Source organism: Vipera ursinii (assembly GCF_947247035.1).
Source record: "Vipera ursinii genome assembly, chromosome: 1".
NCBI classification, from domain to species: domain Eukaryota; kingdom Metazoa; phylum Chordata; class Lepidosauria; order Squamata; family Viperidae; genus Vipera; species Vipera ursinii.
In genome coordinates this window covers 105094183-105118674 of record NC_139512.1, presented here as the reverse complement: position 1 = coordinate 105118674, position 24492 = coordinate 105094183, and the positions used below count along the sequence as shown (strand labels likewise).

The window sequence follows — 24492 nt, the reverse complement described above, 5'->3', positions numbered from 1 at the left end:
TTCCAAGCATGTATTATCTTGTTCATCAAGTTTGTGGTTTTGGATGGGGGAAGGGAGTTTATTACCAAGATGAAAGGCGGCAATGAAACTGATGAACTTGTTGCCAAGAATAAACTTGGAAAGCAAAAATGACATTCAAAAGAGATATTTCCATCTTCACTGACTAATATTCAGTCTTGCTAAGAAGAAATAAAGTGAGGGATTGCCTGCAGGTCTAACGTGGCTGGAGTCTCATTGTGCTCATCTTTTCTTTCTCGGCCTGCAGATCTTTGAAATGATCCTGAGCATGGTGCTGTGCTGTGGCATTAGGAACAGTTCTGTCTATTGAGAAGAGGAAGACGAGTGCAAAGAGGTGGTGCCAATAAGACCGGAAGTGCCACTGCCTGATCAGGAGACACTTGTAACAAAAACAAAGAAATCTATGTATATAACTTTTCAGATATTATCTTACAGAGCATATCATTCTTACTTGGAAGTCTTCTTGTTCATTTTAAGGGATGGGGGAAAGGGGAGTTTTCTGTATATTTGTGGCAAAATTAGTTGCATACCAGTTTATGGGTTTAAAAAATGCTATCATGCTGGTGGTTCCCAGCCTTTATCAAAAATAGCCTTTCTCTCCCTCTTTTCAGCCATTGTTCCCGTTTGATCAAGATGGAGTTTAAGAATTTATTCTTCAAGGGGTTTATCCTTATGAGGAAGTGGAAAGTTTTTGCTTTATTTTGTCCTCTGGTGGAGATAAAGTAAAAACTTCCTGTTCCAACTTTTTTGTCTTGATTATAAGAACTCTTGGATTCTTGGACTAAATACGTGAGCATAGGTGTACAAGAGTCCCTGAGCAGAATTAAAATGTTTTGCTATTCTGTTACTAAACATGCACATTTGTCAATATTTTTTATAATAATAACCCCCATTTTCATTAAAAAGACTTTTAACCAATTTGCATAAATCTATTACCTTGATGTCCATTATGTTTCCTGGAGACAAAGCAAGGATCCAAATCACAGACAAGTTTTCAGAAGATACTAATTTACAGAAAGGAAGATTTAGCCCACAACCTGGTCTCTTAATTTTGATATAACTCTCTCTTTTTTTAGAGGTAGGTCTAATAATGGAATATACACTCTTTCAATATCTTAACACCCACATTGCTTACATAATTACTTCCGCTACAAATATTGCCTAACCTTTGCTTGATAAATGTGTAGTATTATAATGCCAAAAATAATTATTGGGGAAAACCAGTTAAATAATTTCTGGAAGCCTGTTCCTTAAATGTTATTTGTAAGTTTTTAAAGAAGCAACTATTCTGTGTCATTGAAAACTAGATAATATCCCTTAAGATATATAGGAGCATGAACCCCACAAATAAAACTTTGAATAGGCAACCTATATAAATTGTGATGACAAAGAAATATTTTTTTTAAAATTGCATAGTCACAGTGCAAACCTAAGCCTTTCATACTTACGTTCTGGCATCGGACACAAGTACCCCAAACACAAGGTTTTTGCATCATGACATGCATTTCATCATTTGTCCCACCCCTTGCAGATCCCTGTGTTCTTTCATCTCCACACACCAGAAATAGAACACGAAAACTATAAGCTGGGCAGTTTTCCAGAATTCCTAGCCTCGTCCATCACGTTTCCAGACAGATATCTCTTTCATATCTATCCAGCTGAGAGCTCACAAAATGATCTCTTTGATTTGCTTATGATTTCTGACCATTCTTCTCCACTTATCCATCCTTACTGCAAAACTGGAAATTGTTTTGTTCTTTCCCCATTTCTGTTAACTCCAGATGTTTAAAAAGTCACCTGGGACAATTGGTATTGTTGTCCAATACATCTGGAAGGTCCCATATCGGAATATTCACGGCAGTGTCACATGTGCCATAGAATGGCCATGTTTTCATACTGTTCTTGAAGAAATCATTTTAATCTTGGTTTCTTCTGCTGTACCACATCAGCTACAGTACCGTAGATTCAGTGTCCTTTAAAATAGTAGTTGGAACAAATGAGCTGAATGTGAGCCAAATCAACCCACATTTACCTAAAAGGAAGACAATTCTAAAGTTAAAAATACCAGTCTCTTCCTATTGAAAGAGCAAGGGGGTGGGGGACTTAACTGCCTCCCTGGCTATATTCTTGTCTTTTTTTAAGGTAAATTATTTGGGATAAAAACTAGTTTTCCCTTTAGGCAGGTGAAGCAAATATAACAATCTATGTAAATTAGAATCTCAGGGTGTACAAGACAGATCAGAAAAACTAATCTGCTGATTAGACATTTATTTCTCTCTCAATCCCACCACACTCCCTCTTCTCCTCACTTTCTGGCGTAGAGCGGCAACCAGATTCGGTTCCTCCATCGCAGCTCTTTAAATATCTGTCCCAAATCAAAAACATTTTGTTTCTGGCATCCTTAGAAAACTTATGTCTCAAGAGTCTTGCTGATTATGCTCGCAGGAAATAAGGAAGACATCTTTTAGCCTTAGAAATAGCCTTAAAACAACACTGCCCTGAATGTCCACTTTGCATGCACTAGAAGCAAAAGCGATTCTACCAGTTTTCAAAGGCTTTGGGGTTACATGGTCCAGTATAATAGACTACACTACATGTACAAATCCTATGTATCAGCTGTGCATGTGCATTTTATCTACATACATATATTGTGTGTGCATGTGCATTGGGATTACCAGAGTACAGAATGGATATATGTAACTCACAGCCTTTTATTGGGTGTCCATGAGAAATGTGTGTAAATGTACAACTAAATAGTCTCTGTCTTGTTTTTCCTATATTGTATTTGAATATTGTTCAGTGTTCAGTTGGTGATATGTAAGCAGCCAGAGTTCTCCTTTGAAAGTTAGTTACTCTGTCCTCTAGCAACTGAAATGGATCAAGGGCATTGATTATTAGGACAAAAAGTTAGCTCTGAGCAAAGGACACTTTTTAAATAGAAGGTGTGGCATAGAGCATTGTTTCCAAACTTAGCAACTTTTAAGATGTGTAGACTTCAACTCCCTGAATTCCCCAGCCAGCATGCTTGAGGTCTACACATCTTAAAGTTGCTGAGTTTGGGAAACACTAGTGTAGATGGTGATTGGATGTCCTGGCTCAGTATACATTTTAATAGGCCAAGAGAAAGTGAAGGAAGTTTTTCTCCAGGTTGTTGGCAAAACCTGCCTATTTGGATGAAAAACAGATATAGTTTGAAATGGAGACAAGCAAGGGATGTTTCGCAAGATATTTTCTCTTTTACAAGTTTTTATTAGGAGCAAAATGATTTTGAGCAAATGAAATAGATTGAATGTATACTACTCTAAATCAAGTAATGTTGGAGACGTTAGATTTTTTATTTGTACTTTTCATTTTTTTAAAAAAAATTGGCAAGTATGTTGCTTTTGCTCCTGGGAGATTAGCAGTAAGAACTAGACAAGTAAAAGTGTTCACAAGTTGAAGTCTGATTCATAAAATCAAATTCCCATTCTAAAAAGAGAAAATTGAGCCAATTAAATTGACTTGAGTAGCATAAGTGTACACAACATTTCCAAAGCAAGGAGTTTGTAATGCTTAGTCAACAACAAAGATGGGTAACAAGTGTCTTCCAGCTGTTTTGAATTTCTACTCCCAAGATTCTTTGCTTTTGTGCTGGGTCTAATGGGAGTTGCAGTCCAAAACATCTGGAAGACATCAGATTGATTATATCTAGTCTAGAAAGAAATTGAAGATCCCATTGGAAAACAAGCTATCCACTAATTACTTCAAGCTGCAGCTGACAAATGAACAGAAGTGAAATTCATGTATTGAAAACCAAGTGATAGATAGCTTCTGCTTAGTATATTGGGGTTTTTTCCCCCTGTATATAGATTCCCCCCCCCTTTATCTAGCAAAGCACGCACATGCATGCTGTCTGAAATGATGCAGTCTCTGATCAGTCGTATTGTGTGAACTGCTGTTTGTGTAAATGTGCCTAAGTCCTTTTTTCAATAATGACAGGATCTGTTTCTTTAATCTGTCTACAAAGAGCTGAGAGATTAGCAAAAGAGACACAGATGCCTTCCAGATTCAAAAACTGGCTGACAAATTGGCTAATGAAGTATCCCATGTGCGGTACCATCTGCCATAAAATTAAGCCATAAAAGTGCCTATGTTGAGATTGAAGGAATAGAAAAATTCTCTTTCAGTACAGCTCTAATGTTTGGAAGAAAGCGGAGAAACGAAAATGTTCATTTCTAAAATGAGATGAAAGGCAGATAGAATGAAGGCTTCATGCCAATTGGAGCCAGGTTCAATAAACTGAAGTTTTATCTTCACAAGAATTTATGTTAGATCTAAGAAATTTCATCCTGGTTGTGTGTCCCATACAATGTAAATTGGCAGAATTAGAATATGGATATGCCTCAGTCTTAATTTTTTAAGATGCTTGAGGAAGGGTGGGAGGGAGACAGAAATTACGAGAGAGAGAAAATCTCTTATGAAAAGCCAGTGCAAAATCAACGTTCCCTTTTAAGGCTGCTTATTTAAGGAAGGCAGACCTTCTCAATCCTTTCCTCTCTGTAGTGTTGGGGGAATTCTAAGAATTGAAATCCATTACTCTAGAGGGGACCACATTGTGGAAGGTCAGTATACTATACTGGGAGGCCAAACTGAGCTGCTGGCAACATGGAACTGAATGCTTTGTTTTGTTTTATATAAGAGAACCTGTCACAAGCTATGCTAACTTTTCTTCTTTGGCTTTTTTTTTTACTTTCAGATATTTCAATAAACATTTTCTCTAGCGTGTGTTGTGCTAGGAAACTCTGTTTTTTACAACCAGCCCGTCATAACACCCGAGTACTTCAACTTTCACATCTCCATAGCAATAGCAAAGTCAGCCCTGTGAACAGAGAACAAGGCCAAAATATAGGCCAAATAACACAGGAAGGGTGCCATAGCTGTTAGCCATTTCCATTTGAATCTTGCTTATTTCTTAGGAAAGCCATAAACTTCACTTCTGGCCAAATCCGATATGTTTAATTAGAGGGTAAATGCAACATCTACTTTTCCAAAGTGGTTATTTTCCTTGTGTGATAAACTGTAGGTATTTGGAGAACTTTGTTACAATTACTGTAACAACAAACCAGTTTTCAAATCTAAGGGCAATGCATGGAATCAGGGTCCTGCAAATGAGTTTGTTTTCTTGCTGGACAGTTTTGCCACATATTCCCAATTCTGTCTAAAAAAAATCAAACTCATTGCAACTTTCCTTCCCACTTCACTCTCATTGTTTAACTAGTTTTGCACCCTCAAATTACATCTATTTACTGTTGTCCTATTTGTTTACTGAATGTTAAAATTCTCAACTTAAAAGATACACAAAAATAATTTAAACAGGTGATACCCTATCAGATTTACTCTTGGCCTAGTGCTAACTCACATTCTGGATTAAATCCAGTTTCACTTTGCTTTTTTAAATACTTTTTTCCTGTTTAAAAAAGGTCCATTTCCTGTTCCTCAAAATATATGTGAAAATTGAAATTATGTTGAAACTCAAGTATACTTCATCCTGGTATTGTGTAAGATGATTCCAGTATGTCCTGTGTCAAAAAGCCCAGTTGTGTTAAATACTTCCAGAAGGAGGTCAAGAACAAAAAGGATAGACACTGCAGAAAGATATGAAGGGTGTTAAAATTAGTTTTCTATTCAGCTTCAGAAATCTGAATAACCTGAGATATAAGAACAATAAATTTAAACAAAAAATATATATTCTTTGTACAGCTACCTGGCATACAGATACCACCACACATAATTCTCAAATCTTTGTTTAAATGGCCCACTTAAAGTGGGAGAACTCCAGCTTTATTTATTTAGCACCTGATTACCAAGCACAAACTGGTTTTTATGATCCACTTGGGAGTGCCCATTAAATCCAAATTTATATACATCAGTTTGTTGTTTGCACCCATTCATGGAATTATCTTATTTTGGGGGATGCCTTTTCCCATCTAACCTCGCAGCAGTGGCACCGAAAGCCCCGCCCAGCCGGCCCACTTCTTCGGCCACTTGCTGCTGCTCGTGCATGTCATCCCTGGCCTCCCATTTTGCCGTCAGAGGCCTTCAGGAAAGACTGCAGCTGAGAATGGAGCTCTGGATTGACACTCTCAGCACCCCGCCCCCCCAGCCTCCAGGAGGTGCCACGTGCGCCAATCTGGAGCTTTCCTGAAGGCCTCTGACAGCAAAATGGAGACTGGGGGTGACAGGTGTGAGTGGCTGCAGAAGTGGGCCGGCGAGGCTGGTGTCAGGGCATGGGAGGCCTGGCCTCAATGGTAAGCAGGTGTGGGGCACGTGGGGCAGCTCCACACCCCCACCCTAGCTTGACTTAGGTGTGCACCTCACCTCAAAACTAGGGCTTATTTGTGGGGTAGGGCTTATAATTAGGCCCACCCCCCAAAATCAAGCTAAGTCTTATTTTCAGGGAAACACAGTATCTCTGGTGGTCTATGTTCTTCAAAGAAAGATAGCAGGGCAGTGCCATCATATTTCCTGAAAAGCAAATATTTGTTAACATGGAATATAGGAAAAGATAAGTGACATGGAAAGCCTGAGTCTAGCATGGTCAATCCTGTGTTGGTATTGGCATCTCCCTAGCAAGGGGCAAAGCTCATCAGTTCATTCCTAAAACGACTAGGCTACACATAGAGCAGAAAGGTCTTTATCAAAGTATGTGTGAAATCAACACTTGAAGGGGCCGGGAGGAAAGTAGGAGAAAAAAATATACAGTAAACATTTCCAGAATACATAAGCATGAAATAATCCTACTTCTGCCTACATTTAAAACTATTTTGTTATAAATGAACAAACAGAATCAAAATGAAAAATTTAGTACAGCTTGTAAGCGCTATCAATTTGCAGGAGTTCACATCTTTATAAAAAGGGGAGGTTGGGCTGGATGAGGTGTATGGAATTCATCTGAAGTGATGGAATGTGGAAGACTATGTTTGGTGGACTTCCTTTGCCGAGTCATACCTTGCTATCCCTCTATGACAAATGTGAATGCAGTTATTTTTATTATTTATAGTACATACTCTGCATCCCTGCACTATAATAAAAATATACTCCTATTAATTTACTCCCATCCATTTTTTTCCGCTCCCAAAAGATGGTGGTTCTAGCTTTAACCCTTTTATGTACATAATAGCAGCAGAATAGAGATGGAAGTAAGGCATTCAGTGGTCCCTCTATTCTGTGCTTTAAAGAGAAAAAATTGGTGAGTGGGGGTGACATACCCAACAGAAACCATGCTTCCCACTCACAGGTTCTTTGACCTGTTGAGATTCCAATGCCTTCTTTCAGGACTTTGACTGACTTCCATATCTCATTTATAGTTCTAAATTCCCTGGTGTTTTTTTCACTCATGAATTATCAGGTCTGACTCTTGCTTAACCTTTGAATCATGGATCAACTGAAGAAGCTTCTTGGATAAGAAATGAAGTATTTTCAAACAAAAAAACTTAAGAAAGTCCAATTGCCTTTTGGAAAAAGCACCTTTGGTACAACCATGACCTGAGAATCTCCATATAGACAACTGGTAGTAACCTGGGGGACTTGGGGCTCTGCTTTTGCTTTCCTTTCCTTATGGAAATGCCATTTGGAAGACATGGCTTCCCATTACTTTCTGAATATTCCTTGTGTGGTTATTAAACAAATCCCTGAATGTTACCTTTAATACTAAAAGCTAATATTGTGTGTTAATGTGTCAGTTCAAAGTTAAATGTCCTTGTTACCTTTGATTCCTTAGCCTTCTCTTCCTTGATATAGATCACAAAAGAAGAGAAATGCTAAAGTAACAAAATGAAGATTACAAAGTGTGGGGTGATTAATCTTCACATCCTACTGAGCTGCTAAATTAGAGAATGGAATAGGGTTGACACCTTTGTCTCAACTGAAGACACCCAAACTTGGAGCTATGGATGGCTGGGAGACTTGCTCTCTCTCTCCCCCGTCCAGTTTTGCATCACTGGGGGGGCCTGAAAAGGGCCAAAAGTCGCCCTGAAGAGGTCACCAGCAAAGAGGGGCGCTCACTGGATCGCGGGAGAGCTGCAACTCTCCCGTTGGACCTGGCGATCCCTCCAAACTGGCGGATGAAAGGACCAGCCATTATGGCTCGTCCCTAGGCTGTGAACAGCCGAAGTCACATTTTCCACCAGGCAACTCTTAAAGCAGTGCGGAAGAGACTGGGTGAGATCTACCTCTTTTACACCCTAATTACTTTCTGTACCTCCTTAAGCTGCTAAGCATTTTCTCCCCTGCAGTGAGGGAAGGGGAATTTATTTATTTATTTATTTATTTGTTTGTTTGTTTGTTTTTATAAAGAGTGGCGACTAAATACCCAGGGCCATTTTAAATGTTGAAAAAGTAACTGAATCCCAATTAGAACTTTATTTCTCAAAGCATGTGGACTGAAAGGTATTTTATTTCCTATTGTTCTTTGTCTACTTCTGTTGAAAATCTAGATTCTTTTTTATGAAAAAAAATAAAAACTGAAAAGATTAAGACAACTTTGGGACTCAAAGGGGAACTTTAAAAGGGGCCTGGCTGACTGCCCAGAGAAATAGATAAGATACATAACCTTGAGAACTTTGAAACAACAGCTGTGAAAGGCTTTGTGTTCCCTAACTAGAAAAAAACTTTCTTTTGGATTTTCTAAGTGTAAAGCCTTAAGTTTAAAATACCAAGATGGAAGAAGACCAGGAACAAAATTTATTTATAGATGAAAATCAACAAACTCTTGCTATGTTAAAAACACTAATCCAAATTCTTACCACAACCAATCAAATACTAAGAGGCTATGTGAAGGAACAAGAAGACAGCCCAGATATGAAAGCCCAAACTTCGACCACAATTAAAGAACCATCTATACAAAATACAATAGAAAAAATGAAACATTCAAGTACCATGACAGAAGAATCTACTATTAAACAAATATTGATATTTGAAAATCCAGAACAGACATTGACAACCTGGAAAAAGGAAAAGGTTTCTCATACAACTCAGAAGGAACTAGAGGATCCAGAAAAAGAACAGTTGGATGAGAAGACAAACAATTCAGAACAACTACATCGATATGGAAGAATAAAGAGACAACCCACTAGACCTACAAGTCCACTAAAAAAAATGGTGATCGGATGGTTTTGCCAATATCAATTAATATACATGATATTATAAGGAGATTGGTTCGATGACCCAAAAACAAGGACATGGAAGATGATTTGGCAAAGGAAAAAAGCTAGAATAAGACTCAACAAGAATGGAGTTTCGACCATCTTATTGAAATCTGAAACAGAATGTACTTAAATAGATAAGATGTGTATGTTGAACATAAGACATTGTTATGAACTGAGATAAAGAAAAAATTTTGGACATTAAAATTTAACAGTATATTTATTTATTTATTTATTTTATTTATTTATTTATTTAATTTATATACCACCCTTCTCTCAAGAGACTCAGGGAGGTTAACAGGGCAATACGTAAAAGACAGATACAAAAGTTAAAATTATTAAAACATGATTAAACAATGCCCATAGTACAAATTTAAAATTAAAGTCATAATAACAAACCCACCCCATCCCATCAGGCCAGGCCCGCTTCCTTAAAGAGATGGGTTTTAAGGTCGCGTCGGAAGGAGCGGAGGTCGGGCGCCAGTATAAATACTAATAGCTAATTTGAATATTGATATGTGCATAAAGGTAATGTAAAGTTGAATAATGTAGATAAGCTAAAAACCTATTGTTGAAAGTAAAAAATAGGTCTATAGTAAAGGTAAAGGTTCCCCCGCACATGCGTGCTAGTCGTTTCCGACTCTAGGGGCCGGTGCTCATCTCCGTTTCAAAGCCGAAGAGCCAGCACTTGTCCGAGGACATCTCCGTGGTCATGACTAGACGCCAAAGGCGCACAGAACGCTGTTACCTTCCCACCGTAGTGGTCCCTATTTTTCTACTTGCATTTTTACATGCTTTCGAACTGCTAGGTTGGCAGAAGCTGGGACGAGTAACAGGCGTTCACTCTGTCTATATGGAATGTTAAAAACGAAAATTATCAGTTTAAGCAAGATAGCAGATATAAAGAGGAAGAGAGGAAGCATAAATATTGAAATAAAAAGAAATTTTGATTACTACTTAAAAAAGAAACAACTGAAAATTAGCAAAAAGGATATCATATTGTATCCTTAACTTGTTGACATAGAGGGTGAGAAGTTAAGTAAACAGGATGTGTATTTTGAATATTAGATTTTGTGAAGAATGTTGATAGATGAATTGGGAGTATACTAAAAATCTTGGGAATGATAAATATCAAACGTTAAATCTAAATGTTAGTGAAAACTAAAATTGAAAAATCTATTAGGTCATTGATTGTCTAACACATTGTATGTTAAAACAATTAGAATATGTGTAAACTAAAAACTATAGATATATGTAAGAAAGCTATTTTCTATGTGATGGATAGAATAAAGCTTGTCTTTTAATTTACAAATAGATATATGAAGGGAAAAAGAAGAAATATTTATGGTAGCAATTTGAAATCTGTACTAATGCTATCTGTATTAATTGAATTACTACTACCCAGCCACCACGTTGCTTTTCAAATATGTGAATGTAATATAAGAAAATATATATATCACGGGTGGGGCAGGCTCAGTCCCTCTGAGGTTAGATGGTTCCTCAAGTAACCTGGATCCATGCCGTAAACGGCTTTATAGGTACTTACCAACACCTTGAATTGCACCCAGAAGCAAACCAGCAATCAGCGCAGCTTGCAGAGCAAGGATGTAACATGGGCCACTCTAGGGGCCCAAAGAACTACTGCACTGTGCCAAATGCTCTTCAAGGGTAGAAATTACTTAAGTGTTGTATGCTGAATTATACAAACGAAAGTATACAATATCAAGAGAGTAAAAGAATTGAATGGAAATGAGCTGGTCACATACCAAGAAGAACTGATGGCAGGCGGACCAAGGGAGTTCCAGAATGGATCCCACTTGATAAAAAGCATCCACCAAAGAGACCAAAAACAAGATGGAGCGACAATATTAGCAACTGGCAAAGGAAATGCTGAAGAATACATTATTCTCACTTACAGGCTTCCATCTGTAATTGCAACAAAGTGAAGCATGTTTGTTGTCATAATGAGCAAAAACTCAATGTCAACTTTTATTATTTTCTTTTATTTATATCCGGCCTTTATTCTTATAAATAACTCAGAGTGGTCAACATATCTAATACTCGTTCTTCCTCTTTTCCCCTAAACTTCCAGTGATGTTATGCTTCTGCTACTGCTGGTTCTCATATAAGCGTAGTGAGAACTGGGCTAGACATCAATGAAGGCAAGCAGGCCTTAATGGTATTATTTGGAAATCTTTTAGCCAAGCGATGGTGCGCTTCCAGCTTGGTGCCCTTCACATATTTTGAGAGTATTCAAGAATTTCTGGATAACATTTAAAAACTGCATTATTGGAAAACATCAGGGAAAGTTTCATTGTTTAGCTAGTTTGCTAGTTTTAAAAATGGTAACCAAAGTTGCCTTTCTAAACTATCTTTTCTGCAATTATACAAGCACTGCAGTGCTGATAACTCTAGTATAAAAGGAAATAAAATAAACTTAGCAAAACCGCATTATGTTGAGGCTGAACAGACCCCAAAAGCTATAACAGTTTTCTCTGCACGGTTAATGCCTCCTTAAGTAACACCAGCTGCCTGACATTAGTGCAGGTTTGAGTCCCACCAGGCTCAAGGTTGACTCGGCCTTCCATCCTTCCGAGGTAGGTAAAATGAGGACCCAGATTGTTGGGGGCAATTAAGCTGACTTTGTAATAATGCCGCTTGGGGGTGTGTGTGAAAGCCCTAATAAGCAGGCATATACATAGAATGAAGGCTACTGCTAAGCTTGTAAGCCGCCTAGGGCGGGATATAAATGGAATTAAAATAAAAATAAATAAAGAGACTTAACGGTTGTCGTATGCTCAAGCCTGGGCGATAGTTGTTTTTTTTTAAAAAAATACTACAACTCCTAGAAGACATTGGGAAAAGAACTGAAGGAAGAGCTTTTGTCGAATTTTGGCTTAGTTGCGAAATGGCTTCTGGGATAGGTGGTTTAAGTGATTCGATGGCGGCGTAAGTTCCCATAGGTCTTTGGGGAGCAAGAAAACTTCCCATCCCATCAAGCAACGGGAAAGCGACGCCGGAAACGATGCGTCGACCCCGGAATCGAGCGGCGGAGTTGCGCGCGCAGGTGGGAGAAACAGGCCGTTGCAGGTGAGCAGAGGACTACTACGCACGTCTGAAAGGGTAGCTGCGTAAGTGGCCGTCGGTCCCGGAGGTCTGGGAGATAAGCGGGGCAGGTGTGGAGAGAAGGATCTGAGAGCAGAGGATCTGTGGGCTGGATCAAACTGAGCAGCCCTGAGAGCATTTCCCAAGCAGCAGCCCGCGACCTTTTTAATAGCCTTGCCCTCTACGTTGCGGGTTAATCTCTCTTTAAGACCGTGGCTGATACGTCATTTGGCTACAAGAAATGGTTATTAAGATTATTTTCGTCCTGCCTCGGGTCACTGAATTTTCCTAAGCAGGTGGATTCAGATATATTTTTTTTTCCTGAAGTTGCTTTTAAGACTCGAAAGTGAAAGCTCTTGCAAGTTACCTGCTTGGAATTGTTATATCATTAGTTCACAAGGGCGAAAGACAATAATTTATATGAGAAGAAACAACCCTGCTCTCTAGGTAAATTACTACAGCCGTGCTTTGCACGCTGAAATGTCAGAATTGTCTAACAGCGGTATGGCTGTGCTCACATAAATATTGCATAACAGCCTTAATTTGCTTTTATTTATTTTATATTTTCCCTTTGTTTTCTCTTTTTTAAATAGGGAAGTGCTATTTTCCCATTATAAATTGCTTTTTTAACAGAATTCTTAGTGTGATTGATGTATTATCAAATGGAAAGTTATATAAACCGGTATCTGGCAAGCCAGCCTGCTTTCTTCTTTTAGATATGTCTGTTAATATCTCTGTAGCAGAGGGTAACTGATTTGTGAACCACATTGCCTACAAAAAAATTAAAGAATTATGCATTCCTTAGTAAGAAAGGAATGCTTTCCCCCACTTAATGTTTTTTCACTTCCTCTTACCTACCCAAAATCACAAGAAAGCTGTGGACATGCTGCAATTGGATTCATCAGATAAATATATTTGTTAAATCTGTCTTAAAATAAGTATAAAAAGAGAAACAGAGCCAGTTTGGCCTAGTGGCTAAGGTACCAGGCTAGAATGTGGAAGACTGAGTTCTAGTCCTACCTTAGCTATGAAAGCTAGCTGGCTAACTTTGGGCCAGTCACCCTCTCTTAGCCCAGTTTACTTCCACAGTGTTACTGTGGGGAAAGTTGGAGGAAGAAGGATACGTTTACTGCCTTGAGTTATTTGTAAAAATAATACAGGTGGGATCAAAATAAAAAACTTAACTTACTCCAGTAGCATAAGCTTGATGGGGAAGGAAAAGATAATATGCTCTTTGGCTTTCCCACAGTTGAGATAGCAAGACCAAGACTACTATGGAAGATTTTGATGGGGACTTCTGTCACAGAAAAGCCATTATGTCTGAATTATGTTGCAATCAGATTGCTGCAAACATCTTGTGAGTCTATTCTCTCTGGAACAATTTTATTGTTTACTGCCCACCCGGGGCGGGGGTGGGGGGAAGATATGAATGGATCAGAAACAAAAAAAACCTATAACATGCACAATCTGGAACGTACATTTCTTTAATCTACATTTCTTAGTTCTTGAAAAACAAAGAACTTGGGTTTGATTCCTTTTCTGATCTCATCCAATTATATTCTTATGCTTGGTGATTTAACTGTACTGTACTAACGTTTGGTTGTTAGTGGTGGTTTAAATAGTCCTATAGATCAGTTGGTATTAAGTCCAACATTGAGATACAGTGCTTGCTGTCTCTGCCTATTGTGCAATATGTTTGCCTCAAAATTCCACTAGACATAAATTAGTTTAATAAATAAAACAAATATCTGCTTTCCAATTTTAAAATAATTATTTGTAGATGATAATATTGCACAGCTAGAGGGTACATTTATCAAAGTAACAAGTACTATTGATATAGTAGAAAATTGCAACTCCACACTTTTTGATTGCGCTGATATGTCCAACCTCTTACTGCCAGGGTACAGGATCTCAGAACCTTGGTGGCTTTTACTGACCCAGAGGATGGAATACTGGTTCAAACGCCAGATGGTGAGTGGCTAGTAGGTTCTTCCATGCCTGTTTACCATCACTATAAAGTACTTTGTTGTACAACTCTTGTCAAATACTTTTCTCCTATCATGGGGAATGTATCACTAAAGAATAAAAACACTAATGCTCTTGGGCTACTAAACATGCTTAAGTACCTAAAAAGCCCTTCAGATCTCAGAAATAGGGTGAAGTTGTGCCAACAAACCTCATATTTGTCTATACACAAAAGTATTACAGAATTGTAATTAATTCAGAGCACCAACATCATTTTGGATGCCATTGTAGAGAATTTCAAAACAAAATGAAATTGCTTTATGTTCCAGATTTGTACACAGTCCTTCCAAGTGGTAATAGTTGCACATCAGCGCAAAGAAATTGTTACATTAGAAATACACAAAAAGGAACACCTAATTGACCAAAGAAGCCACTAATTTATGCTAAATATTAACTCCATCCTTAAATAAAAAGCAAAATATGAAGATTATAGATTATTTAATACTACCAAGTTTTTAATTCTCACAATTTTGAGTGGTATTCTGCAGTAGATAATAGATTTCCTCAACTTGTATTTTACATTTTATTTCTTAGAAGCAAGAACTTTTCTTTCATTTAAAGTGGCTGACCTTTAATATAAATTCTTGTTAGGTTGGTACTGATTGATTACCTACTATTCGTAATAAAATCTTAATTAAAATGAAATTCTGTTCTCTGTGCTCAAATCTAAAACACTAAAAATTGACCAGTTGAGAGTTTCTCTACATATATGATTATTGCATGTTTGCACTTGTAAAAGGAGATGCACTAATGGCATCCAATCTGGAAAGCATAGCAGAAATAGGTTAGAATGTATACTCTTGTAAAATCATAATAGCGTAGCAGATTACAGGATTATGGATTTATTTAAAAATAAATAGAAGAAATCGCATCCTATCACAAGAAATCTTATAGTAGAATCTATTTAGAATCCATTTACACAATGTATTGTTTATAAAATCAAAAGTGATCCTGTCTGAGATAATAGATTAGATTAAGCTTCCTCTGTTAATTTTTTTCTCTCCCTTTTTGTTTTAAAGTCTTGGTATTTTTGATCTTGAAATCTCCTTAGGTAAATGAATAAGCAGATATCAATAATGTAGCCTTACATTTTTGCATGTAACTCGGTTCTTTTTTGTTCTAGGTGTTAAACACCCTCTGAGAAACAGCTGAAAAACGTATCTGGCTGCAGAAAGACTCAAATCAAGGTAGTTTAAACAAGTGATCATCAAGAATGGGAGACGAAGGTGCAGGCGAACCCTTTGTGGGTACAGTGACTGGTGGGGCCACAGATTACGAAGGCATCCTTCCCTCAGATACAATTTCCCTGAGTGACTCAGATTCAGAAGATTTTGAGTTTGCAGGCAGTGCTGAAGTTGATGTTGTGTCCCCTGACAAGCCGCTTCCTTCAGATGATGTGGATTATGAATCAAAGAAGAGTGCAGATTCTTTGCACGGCAGCCAAAAATCATTTGTTCAACCCTTTCATTTGAAAGGCATGAGTTCAAGCTTTTCACAGCGCAGCCAGAACATTTTTGATTGTCTGGAAGGAGCAGCCAAACAGGCAGTGCCCTTGACAGCTGAAGACAGTGTCATTGATAGAAGGTTTAAACGCCCTCTGCCACCCCCCAGCATTTCAAACAAGATGCCTGCGGAAAGCTTTGGAAGACAACGTGAGCCAATTCAGTCTTATAAATGTTCCCCACCAGTACCTGATTATGTGGCCCATCCAGAACGCTGGACCAAGTACAGTTTGGAGAATGTGGCAGAATGTAGTGATGATACCAACAGATCAATTGCTATGGAGTTCTTGAGTGGCTTGAACAAGGGTAGAAAGGAACAAAGTTCAGCACATCCTGAACATTATGCACCATCTTTCAACCAGGATGCTTCTAGCTCTGGGGCAGGAAGAATTATCTTTACCAAACCGGTAAAGACAGGCTTAGACAGATCAGGGAAAAAAAGAGGAGCTTCAACCGAGGAAAAGTTGGAGGCCAACATCATTGATGCAAACCAAGAGGCCAGAGAAAGGCCTCTGGATAACTTAGCTGCCCAGAATAAAGGTGATGTACTTGTAGTAGATCCCTCAGAAAGCAGAGAAAAAGAAAAGGAAGCTTGTGAGCCATTGAAATTGGAAGAACAAGATGCTCAAAAAGCCAACACAGGTTCTCCAGAGGTGCAAGAAGAGAATGTGACGACAACTGTAGGGTTTCATGGTAGCAAGAAAAGGAGTAGGAAACATTTCCGACCCAAAACTAATGAGGAAGAAGAATCCTAAAAGCTAGAAACCTTATATTTGTCCAGTGATAGCTTACTCGAAATATTTTCTTCGTCATTTGCATGAATTTGGGCAGTTTGTTTTCCTTAACATGCTTGTTATTGTGACTAAAAATACTAGTAACTTTGCCCTTTCCAACAAAATTCTGCTGTGTTTTGCAATAAAAACTATAAGACATTTATACAGTAGTCCAACAATATAGAAGGGAGTTTCTGTATATGAAAGGGGGCTCGGCTATTCATACCAAAACTTTTGACAATATACTGTAACGATATCTCTACCAATTCATAACTGACAAAACATATCCTGTGGATGAGGTGCAAGATTTATCAGTTTATTGTAGTTGAGGCAAAGATTTAACCAGTATTCAACAGTATGAATGAAAAGCATGAAATATGACAACTACTATGTTGTTTGGCTAGAGACAAGAAAATGTAAACATACAGTATGTTAAGATCGTAGGAAAAATGTTATGGAATTGGAAGAGATATTTTATAAAATTAAAATTACAGTCAACTAAGCCATCCTTAGAATTGATTGGTTCTGACTGTTGAATTGGCACAACTTCCTTGAAAACTGAAGGGTTTTTTTCCTCCATACGTAAGAGCTTCTAAAATACAGGGATTTGTGTTGACCTAACTGTTTATGTAAGAATAAAGGCGCTTAAAATAAGGTTTGTAGGTGAATATCCATTTGATATTTTTGGTGTCAATAAAACTTGGAAATAACTGCCTAGGTTCAAAATTCTGTACTTGCATGGTAACGGCCATTTGTGTGAAAAACTATTTTTCTCTCTACTCTTGTATGGTGCCCCTTTTTACCCACTAGCCCTTGTCACACTTTCTTGCCTTTGCATATAAAGGAGCAAGATGCCATCTCATTCTGTTGCACAGCTACTCCAGCATTATTCTCCCCTTTGCATGTTGTCAGGCACAAAAAATTTGGTCATAAATAAACACATTGGTTGGAACAAGAACTTTTTTATTATTGTGTACAGGTAGTGCTCATTTAGCTATCACAATTGGAAATGGTAACTCAGTCATTAACAAAGCAGTCACTAAGTGAAACTGCAGCAATGCTTATTATCTTACTTCACCTTTCCTTTGCTTTAAAGTCCTGAAAGATCATAAACATGATGATTGGTCACAAAGTTATTTTTTTATCACAGTCTTAATTGCAGTCGCTGTCTGAGGCAGTTGCTAACCTGGGACTATATTGAAATACCTAATGTCTATTTTATACAAAAAAGGCTTATTAAATAGTTGGATTGAAACTATTTTGTGCTACATTGACAGTAAATAAGGGTAATGTAGCTGTAGAACTGTTGATTCAAGAATTGATTAGTGGAAAATAGCAAGATTGGAAACCGCTAGTATATAGTTAAGTTCAAGAGGAAAAGTACAAAACAGGAAGCGGCTCAGTGACTACTATGTACAACTAAATCTAGGAAGAATAATAGTTTGAAAAGCTCAGAAGGTATTTTATGTAATACCTGGCCTAAATGAATTTACAGAGTTACACATAGCGTACATTTTATTTTAAAAGTGAAGATTGGAATTAACACAGGAGGTAATATTTTTGAGATGTCAGTAGATAACTTACTGGACACCCATTGGATATACCGTAATCTAAAAGGAAGGCTTCGTGTAGGTATGACATAGTGGTATTGGGACATTAAAAGAAAATATCCATTAGGTAATTGAATTGACAAAATAACACTTGAGAAGTGATCTGTTCCAATCAGTTATCAATATACATCACATCGTCAAGCTGACTGGTCTCTCCCCTATCTTCATTTTCTGGTACAACCATTTGATCAGTGCCTGCATTTATGAAACATGAAAATTTAAATGAAAATATTGGTTATATAAAGAATGAGGAGCTATAGCGAGATATGAACAAGTTACTTCTTGTAATGTCACTTATCAAAGCTAGTTTGTCTTTTTTAAAAAAAACACATTTTCTATGTATTTTAGTAGAGCTGTTCCAAGAATGGGAAAACAGACCTGCAATCCTTGAAGTTTAATCTGGCATGTTGTTATGGACCAAATTCCACTACCTCAGATGCATAGAGATACCTTCATTTCAGAGCCTGGCCTGAGTATCAGACTGAAAACATTTTTATGTTGACTTATAGTACATGGGGTTGTTGTTTTTTGTTATAACAACAAAATCCATTTGTGCTTTTAACATATTATCAAGTTGTTTTGCTTATTTGAAGCTGACTTAAATGAGAATTAAAGAGGTGTAAGATCTTCCATATCCAAAAGAAAGTCTAATCCCCCAAATCTAGGAGCTCTTCGGCAAAGCTATCTTAATGGTTATAATTGGGTAAGTATGAGATTTTTGTTCTCATTGTCACCTGTTAAAATTAACTAGCTATGTGGCTAATTTATGCTGTTCTGCCTGGGATATTCTTTTGCCCTGCCTATATATAATTCTTAAATATCCCAAGTTTGATATTCAAATGCCTCTCCCATTTCTGCTGAGGTAGTATTGTGCTAACTTAAGGTTAATAGCTATATATAGCATATTCATTTTAATGCAGAGAAACATAACTGTAAGAAATAGGCATGTTTAAGATGCCACAAGACTGTTCCAAAGGAGAGGGGCTGTTTGGGGGTTTTTTTGGTACTTTCCTGTGCAGCTGGCCAAAATTTTCCTCATATTTTCACATAGGAGGTTAAGCTGGAATTTCAGAGGGATTGGTGTGAATTACCTAGCCCAGACATGAAACTGTGATGTTGTGTGACGTATCAGAACTTTTTCCCCGTTGCCGGCACGGGTGGGCGCGGTTTCCTGTTGATGCGTCTGGCCCGTGGGCCGGCAGTTTGACACCCCTGACCTAGCCAGTCAAGCAGTGACACGATTTGAAATTCCTAATCATTATATCATTGTGTCTTTCTTTATAATGATTAAGAAAATAAAAGTTTATACATTCCTAAGGGCTACAGCTTGTTTCTCATAGTTTATTGAATAAAGCATTGTTTTATTGGCACAATTTGTTAAGCATTAATTAAAATGGCTGGGTACAAAAAACCCAGCCCAAGCCAAACAAACTTCATTATGACTGCAATGTATGAAGTCACAGCCAATATTGTACTTACCACTGTTATGGACCCTTCTACAGCAATTCTGGTGTGTATTTTTTAGTATCAGGCTGCTTTTATGGATTTTAGTTTTTTTTTTTTTACTTTGTTTTGCATTCCTCACCCACCCCACCCAATCTTTTATCAACACATTACTCACGTGTGTAGTTTGAAATTGGCCTGCTGAAAAATAAACTGTTTTTCACTAAAGTGTCTGCCATTGAAGAAAGCATAACTCTGCAGTAGTTAATCTGCATAATAAAAACAAATTATTTTGATACCATTACTATTTGAGACATACTACAATTATAATACTAATTATAGCAAAATTTTGGGAAATCAAACGATGGCATAGTGAGGTTTTTTGTGTGTGATACAATCATAGAATCAGAATGCGATCGTAGGCTGAAGTTTGAAACCCTCTACCCATTTACTAAGGTTTGACCATTCAGTAGGTTTACTTCTGGGTAACTGCGTATAAAATAGTTTCTTCTTAGCTCTTTTGTTCCATTGAGCCCTTTGAATCTATGAACTGTTCATTGGGTTTAGAATCCAAAATGTCCTTTCAATGTAACATTTTGAAGGTATACTTGTTATTGAAGTATCCTTCTGGAGAAGGCCATAAACTATTGTTTATCCACCTCACTTAAGCATGCCCCAAACAAAAAAATTGATTGATGCATGAAATCCTATCATGATTTCTGAACATTGATCTTGGAAACATATGTATGAACAAATTAAAAATTGTGCAACTGAAGCATAAAAAGAAATTCTTACTTTTGATTCCAAAGATCTAAGTTGTTTCTCTTGCTCTTTTAGACCACTAAAATTCTTTAAAAGGCTGTCCACCCTGTTTTAAAATGAACCAACAATAATAGAGTCAAAACAAGAACATTGTCAGAGAGAAGGTCCTGAAGAACTCAGTAGAGCATCCATTTATGACAGGGGTCTTCAAACTTGGCCCTTTTATGACTTGACTTCAGCTCCTAGAATTCCTCAGCCAACGTGCCTGGCTGAGGAATTCTGGGAGTTGCCGAAGTCCACAAGTCATAAAAGGGTCAAGTTTGAAGACCCCTGATCTTTAGAATAGTGTCTACTGCAAATAATTTCTGTGAATTAATAATTATTCATCTAGGACAGGGGTCCCCAACCCCCAGTCCGTGGACTGGCACTAGTCCATGCCATGCCAGAAGCTGGGCCGCGCAAACAAAGCCTCATCTGCGGAATGCAGACAGCACATGAAACCACAGCTCATTCTGGTCCACGGACAAACCACAGAACCGGTCCCTGGTGCCCAAAAGGTTGGGGGCTGTTGATCTAGGAAATGAACAGTAAGATTGAATTCATCCACTTACAATAGCTACTCATATCTTCTAGCTTGGATTTTGAGTGATTGCTACCTGCTACTCAAATTCCATGTACTGTACATAGATTCTACATGGAGGTAACAGTTGTGCAATCCTGTCCTAGTCAGAATTCAGTTAATGAACCTCTAGGATCCATTGGGTGTCTGAACTCAGCTTTAAACATCAGAATCTGCTATTCATCGCTACATTTAGAATAGTTTATCACAAAAAAATGACTTCTATTCATGCCATTCCTGACATTTTCATTGCAAGAGCTATATTCCAAATAATGTGTCTGCATTTTTGAATGTTGGGATTTCCCATATCACCCAAACAAGGATCTGTTTGTATACATTTGCAGTGTTTTGAATTGAAGAACAACAGTGTTGGATTAAGTTTCATATGGGGATGGGGTTAACAGCTTCAAAAAGGGAAAGGAAAACAGGAAAAGAATAAGACAATGAAAATGAAGTAAATAAAACCTAATTGACCTGATCTAATTATAAACCTGTAAATGTGCTGCTTGCTTTTTAATTATGTCAAACTGCATTTTACTTGCAGACGTTTACTTACTTGTCTGACATTTTCTTCAGTTTTTCCTCGTTGCTTTCTTTTTTCTTTGTTTCCAAGTTTGCCAGATAATTTTCTTTCTGTAGCAACTCCCAGGTTATTAATTTTTGATCCAGTTCTTCTGGAATGTCTCTTTCTGAAGGAAGGGAGAGTTAGACTTGGGACGAGGAGAAGGAAACAGTTGCCAAAGGGGGGCTGAGGCTGGGGGGGTAAACTAACATCAAAACATAGCAAAATCATCACTATTGTTGGTTTTCCATAGAGTTTCAATATTACCCTACAATCAAATGAATATTGAATGCACCTCAGTAATACTGCATGCCTAGTTTTCATAGAGCTTTCTTAAACTTGAATATACATTTTAGGAATGTGGATAAGAAAGGGACCACGTAGTCCAAGTCCAATGGCTGACTCATACCTGTATTTTGAAAGAAGCCCAGTAAGCCAGTTCACAAATGCACAAGACACCACTCCTGCACCCCCAGCATAGGAACTGTTTCCCCATACAAATGTTCATCTCTACCCTGGAGGATTTGTGAGCATCCTTAATTTCCATTCTGAATGCTTCCTCAAAGCCCCAATGTAGACCAATGTCCTAAAAATAGTAGTCTATTTTTAATCTACTTGTAAATAAAATTGGAAAATCTTTTGGAGATGGATACCCCACAGCAGTCTTCACTTTTAACTTTGGATCTTACAGATACAGTATTTATCAATTTGTTCTCTGCTACAGCAGTAATAGTTTCTACCGAGTGTGAGTTTTTGTTTTTAACTAAAAATTAATGTTTAATTCAATTTTGTTTTTTACCTTAATTTGTTTTAATGTAATTACAGATAATACCATTTTAATGCAGACCTCTTGTCAAAACCCATTCCTATTTTATTTTATTTCATTTCTATTTCATCCCACCTTTCCTGGGTTTTGCCATACTTCCAAGGGGAAGTGGGGATGTGCCTGCAGGGCTATTACTTTCACTTCCTCCATTCGCTAAAATGTAATCCTTTATTTTGTTTATTGGGTCTGTATCCTGTTTCCTGCGTTATCTCTCTCTCTCTCTCTCTCTCTCTCTCTCTCTCTCTCTCTCTCTCTCTCTCTCTCTCTCTCTCTCTCTCTCTCTCTCTCTCTCTCTCTCTCTCTGAACTCTATCTTTTTAAACTGTCAGTTAAGAACAAAGGAGGAAATAAGGAATGTAACCTCAGTGCCTGGTTTATGTCTGCAGTCTCAGAGAAAGGTGTGAACAAGCCACTGACCCTCGCTGCGTGAACTGGAGATAGACCGATGTTATCTCCCCGGTTCCCATAACAGACTTAACACTTGGGGATTGGCTATCCCACATTGAGTGGTTGATCTTTGGGGTGGGGTCCTGCTTGGGGACACTATAATCTGCTGCATTGCGTGGGAAATCTCAGATCCTGTCTATTATGCCTGCTATCACCTACTCTTAATAAAAGTTCCTGCTTGGAGGAAATTGTTTCCAAGTGTTCTGCTTTCTTAAGATGTGGGCTTGAAGTGGGTCCTGACACCTCTGCAATGTAAAATGATCCAGATAGTGCGGATTACAAACCATCTGGAGGGCACCATAGTGAAGAAGGTTATTCATCCCCTACAATCCATTTCAATTTTTAAAAATAATAATCCACAGCTAATTATATAGAAATGAACTTTACTATTGCATAAAGTGATAACACGATTTATGATGATACATTAATATATGTGCTGCATGTATGTGTGTGTGTGTATATAATCCTCAGCTTGTTCTTACCACTCCGCCCACAGCTTACCCAGATGTTCTTTTTTGTGTTCTGTCTTCTTAAGGGCCCATCTAAGAAATAGTTTTACGTGGTCAATAATGATAAAAGGAGGAGCAAATGCAGGACGACCGTGGTATTCAACAATCAAGTTGTATCGCTGAAATTTCCAGAAGATGTCTGCATTCCCTTGAACAACCTGAAAAGTGTAACTTAAAAGGAAGAAGGGTTGTATCAACAGATCTCATTCTCTAAAAAGAAGATTGTTTTCAGAAGTGTAAAGTTCTTGATGTTTTTTCTAACTGAGAAAGCGGTCTGCCAGCTTTTCTTGGTGTGATTAACACTGACAATAAACAAGTTTGGGTTCTGCTGAGATAAAATGAATTTGACAATTCATTGTGTATGAAATGTGATAACTGTTTCCAGTGATTTGGAGAGACACTTCTAGGCCTTGAGTTTGATTTCAGGTAATACCTTCTTGAAAGCGGTAAAATATTCCTGTGAATTTTCAACCATTGATATACTTGACACATTAGACAAATGAGACTACACCTGAAACAGTATCACTATTTTGTCAAAATCTCTTCCAATACTCTCCACAAGCTGTGTGTTTCATCAGCTTGTTTTATATTTCAAGTGCCATCAAACATTTAATATCTGCAACTGATACATTTATTTGCTACCTGAGAATAGGTCTTTCAAGTGACCATAGAATATTTTAGGCTGCATTTGTTTTAGTGTTGTTATGTCCCTTGGTTTAAAATAGACAAAGTTTATGTTTCCTTTCTTATTTTTGTTCTGTGTGACAAAAGTACATCACCCAATACTGGAAGGAACATGAGCTATTTAGGACTTCCAGATCAGGAAGAGATAATATGATCACATGAATACCAGTAGTCCTGTCTATTGAAAGATCACATCAGTAGTCCTGCCTATTTGAAGAAGGTTATCCAACTATATTGCAATATATCTCTGAGCCAGATGAGATCATAGTAAATATTTTTCAGTGGATTTTGAAAGGTCCCAAGATGGCAAGTATGTTTCATAAAAAGTCTTACAAAGACAAATGTCTAGAACTCCACATAAGCTATAAAAAGTTCTTATTAATCTCCAAAGAAAATAAAGTCAAATAGATTACTTCCAGAGATAGG

The 24492-nt window shown here is 37.6% G+C and overlaps 3 protein-coding genes across 12 annotated transcripts in view; 2 read left to right on the top strand and 1 right to left on the bottom strand.

The window, feature by feature from the left end:
• CD81 (CD81 molecule) overlaps nt 1-4782 on the top strand; it is an 89664-nt gene extending 84882 nt beyond the window's left edge. For both annotated transcript variants that reach the window (XM_083348496.1, XM_083348497.1), the window contains one exon: nt 266-4782. In XM_083348496.1, the coding sequence (XP_083204622.1) occupies nt 266-328 (63 nt within the window). In that variant the 3' untranslated portion in view covers nt 329-4782. The remainder of the gene's footprint in view (nt 1-265) is intronic.
• A 7459-nt stretch (nt 4783-12241) lies between these two features.
• On the top strand, nt 12242-17315 carry TSSC4 (tumor suppressing subtransferable candidate 4). Of its 9 annotated transcripts, none has more exons than XM_083350754.1 (4): nt 12251-12331; nt 13555-13662; nt 14213-14276; nt 15454-17315. In XM_083350754.1, the coding sequence occupies exon 4, from the start codon at nt 15544-15546 to the stop codon at nt 16585-16587; it is 1044 nt and encodes a 347-aa protein (XP_083206880.1). In that variant the 5' UTR covers nt 12251-12331; nt 13555-13662; nt 14213-14276; nt 15454-15543; the 3' UTR covers nt 16588-17315. The 9 variants fall into 9 exon arrangements, with proteins under 9 accessions (XP_083206881.1, XP_083206880.1, XP_083206875.1 ...); XM_083350749.1 differs by having other exon boundaries at nt 14206-14276; XM_083350750.1 differs by having other exon boundaries at nt 12257-12290; nt 14206-14276.
• A 4002-nt stretch (nt 17316-21317) lies between these two features.
• The window catches only part of TRPM5 (transient receptor potential cation channel subfamily M member 5), a gene marked incomplete at its 5' end in the record, with an annotated part of 65239 nt that continues 62064 nt past the window's right edge, over nt 21318-24492 (bottom strand). Inside the window, 2 exons of the mRNA XM_083358972.1 lie at nt 21318-21728; nt 23375-23553. Of these exons, the coding sequence (XP_083215098.1) occupies nt 21592-21728; nt 23375-23553 (316 nt within the window). The 3' untranslated portion in view covers nt 21318-21591. The remainder of the gene's footprint in view (nt 21729-23374; nt 23554-24492) is intronic.

Coding starts and splice junctions, on each gene's coding strand:
- TSSC4 (XM_083350755.1), top strand. CDS start 15,544: ATGGGAGACGAAGGTGCAGGCGAACCCTTTGTGGGTACAGTGACTGGT.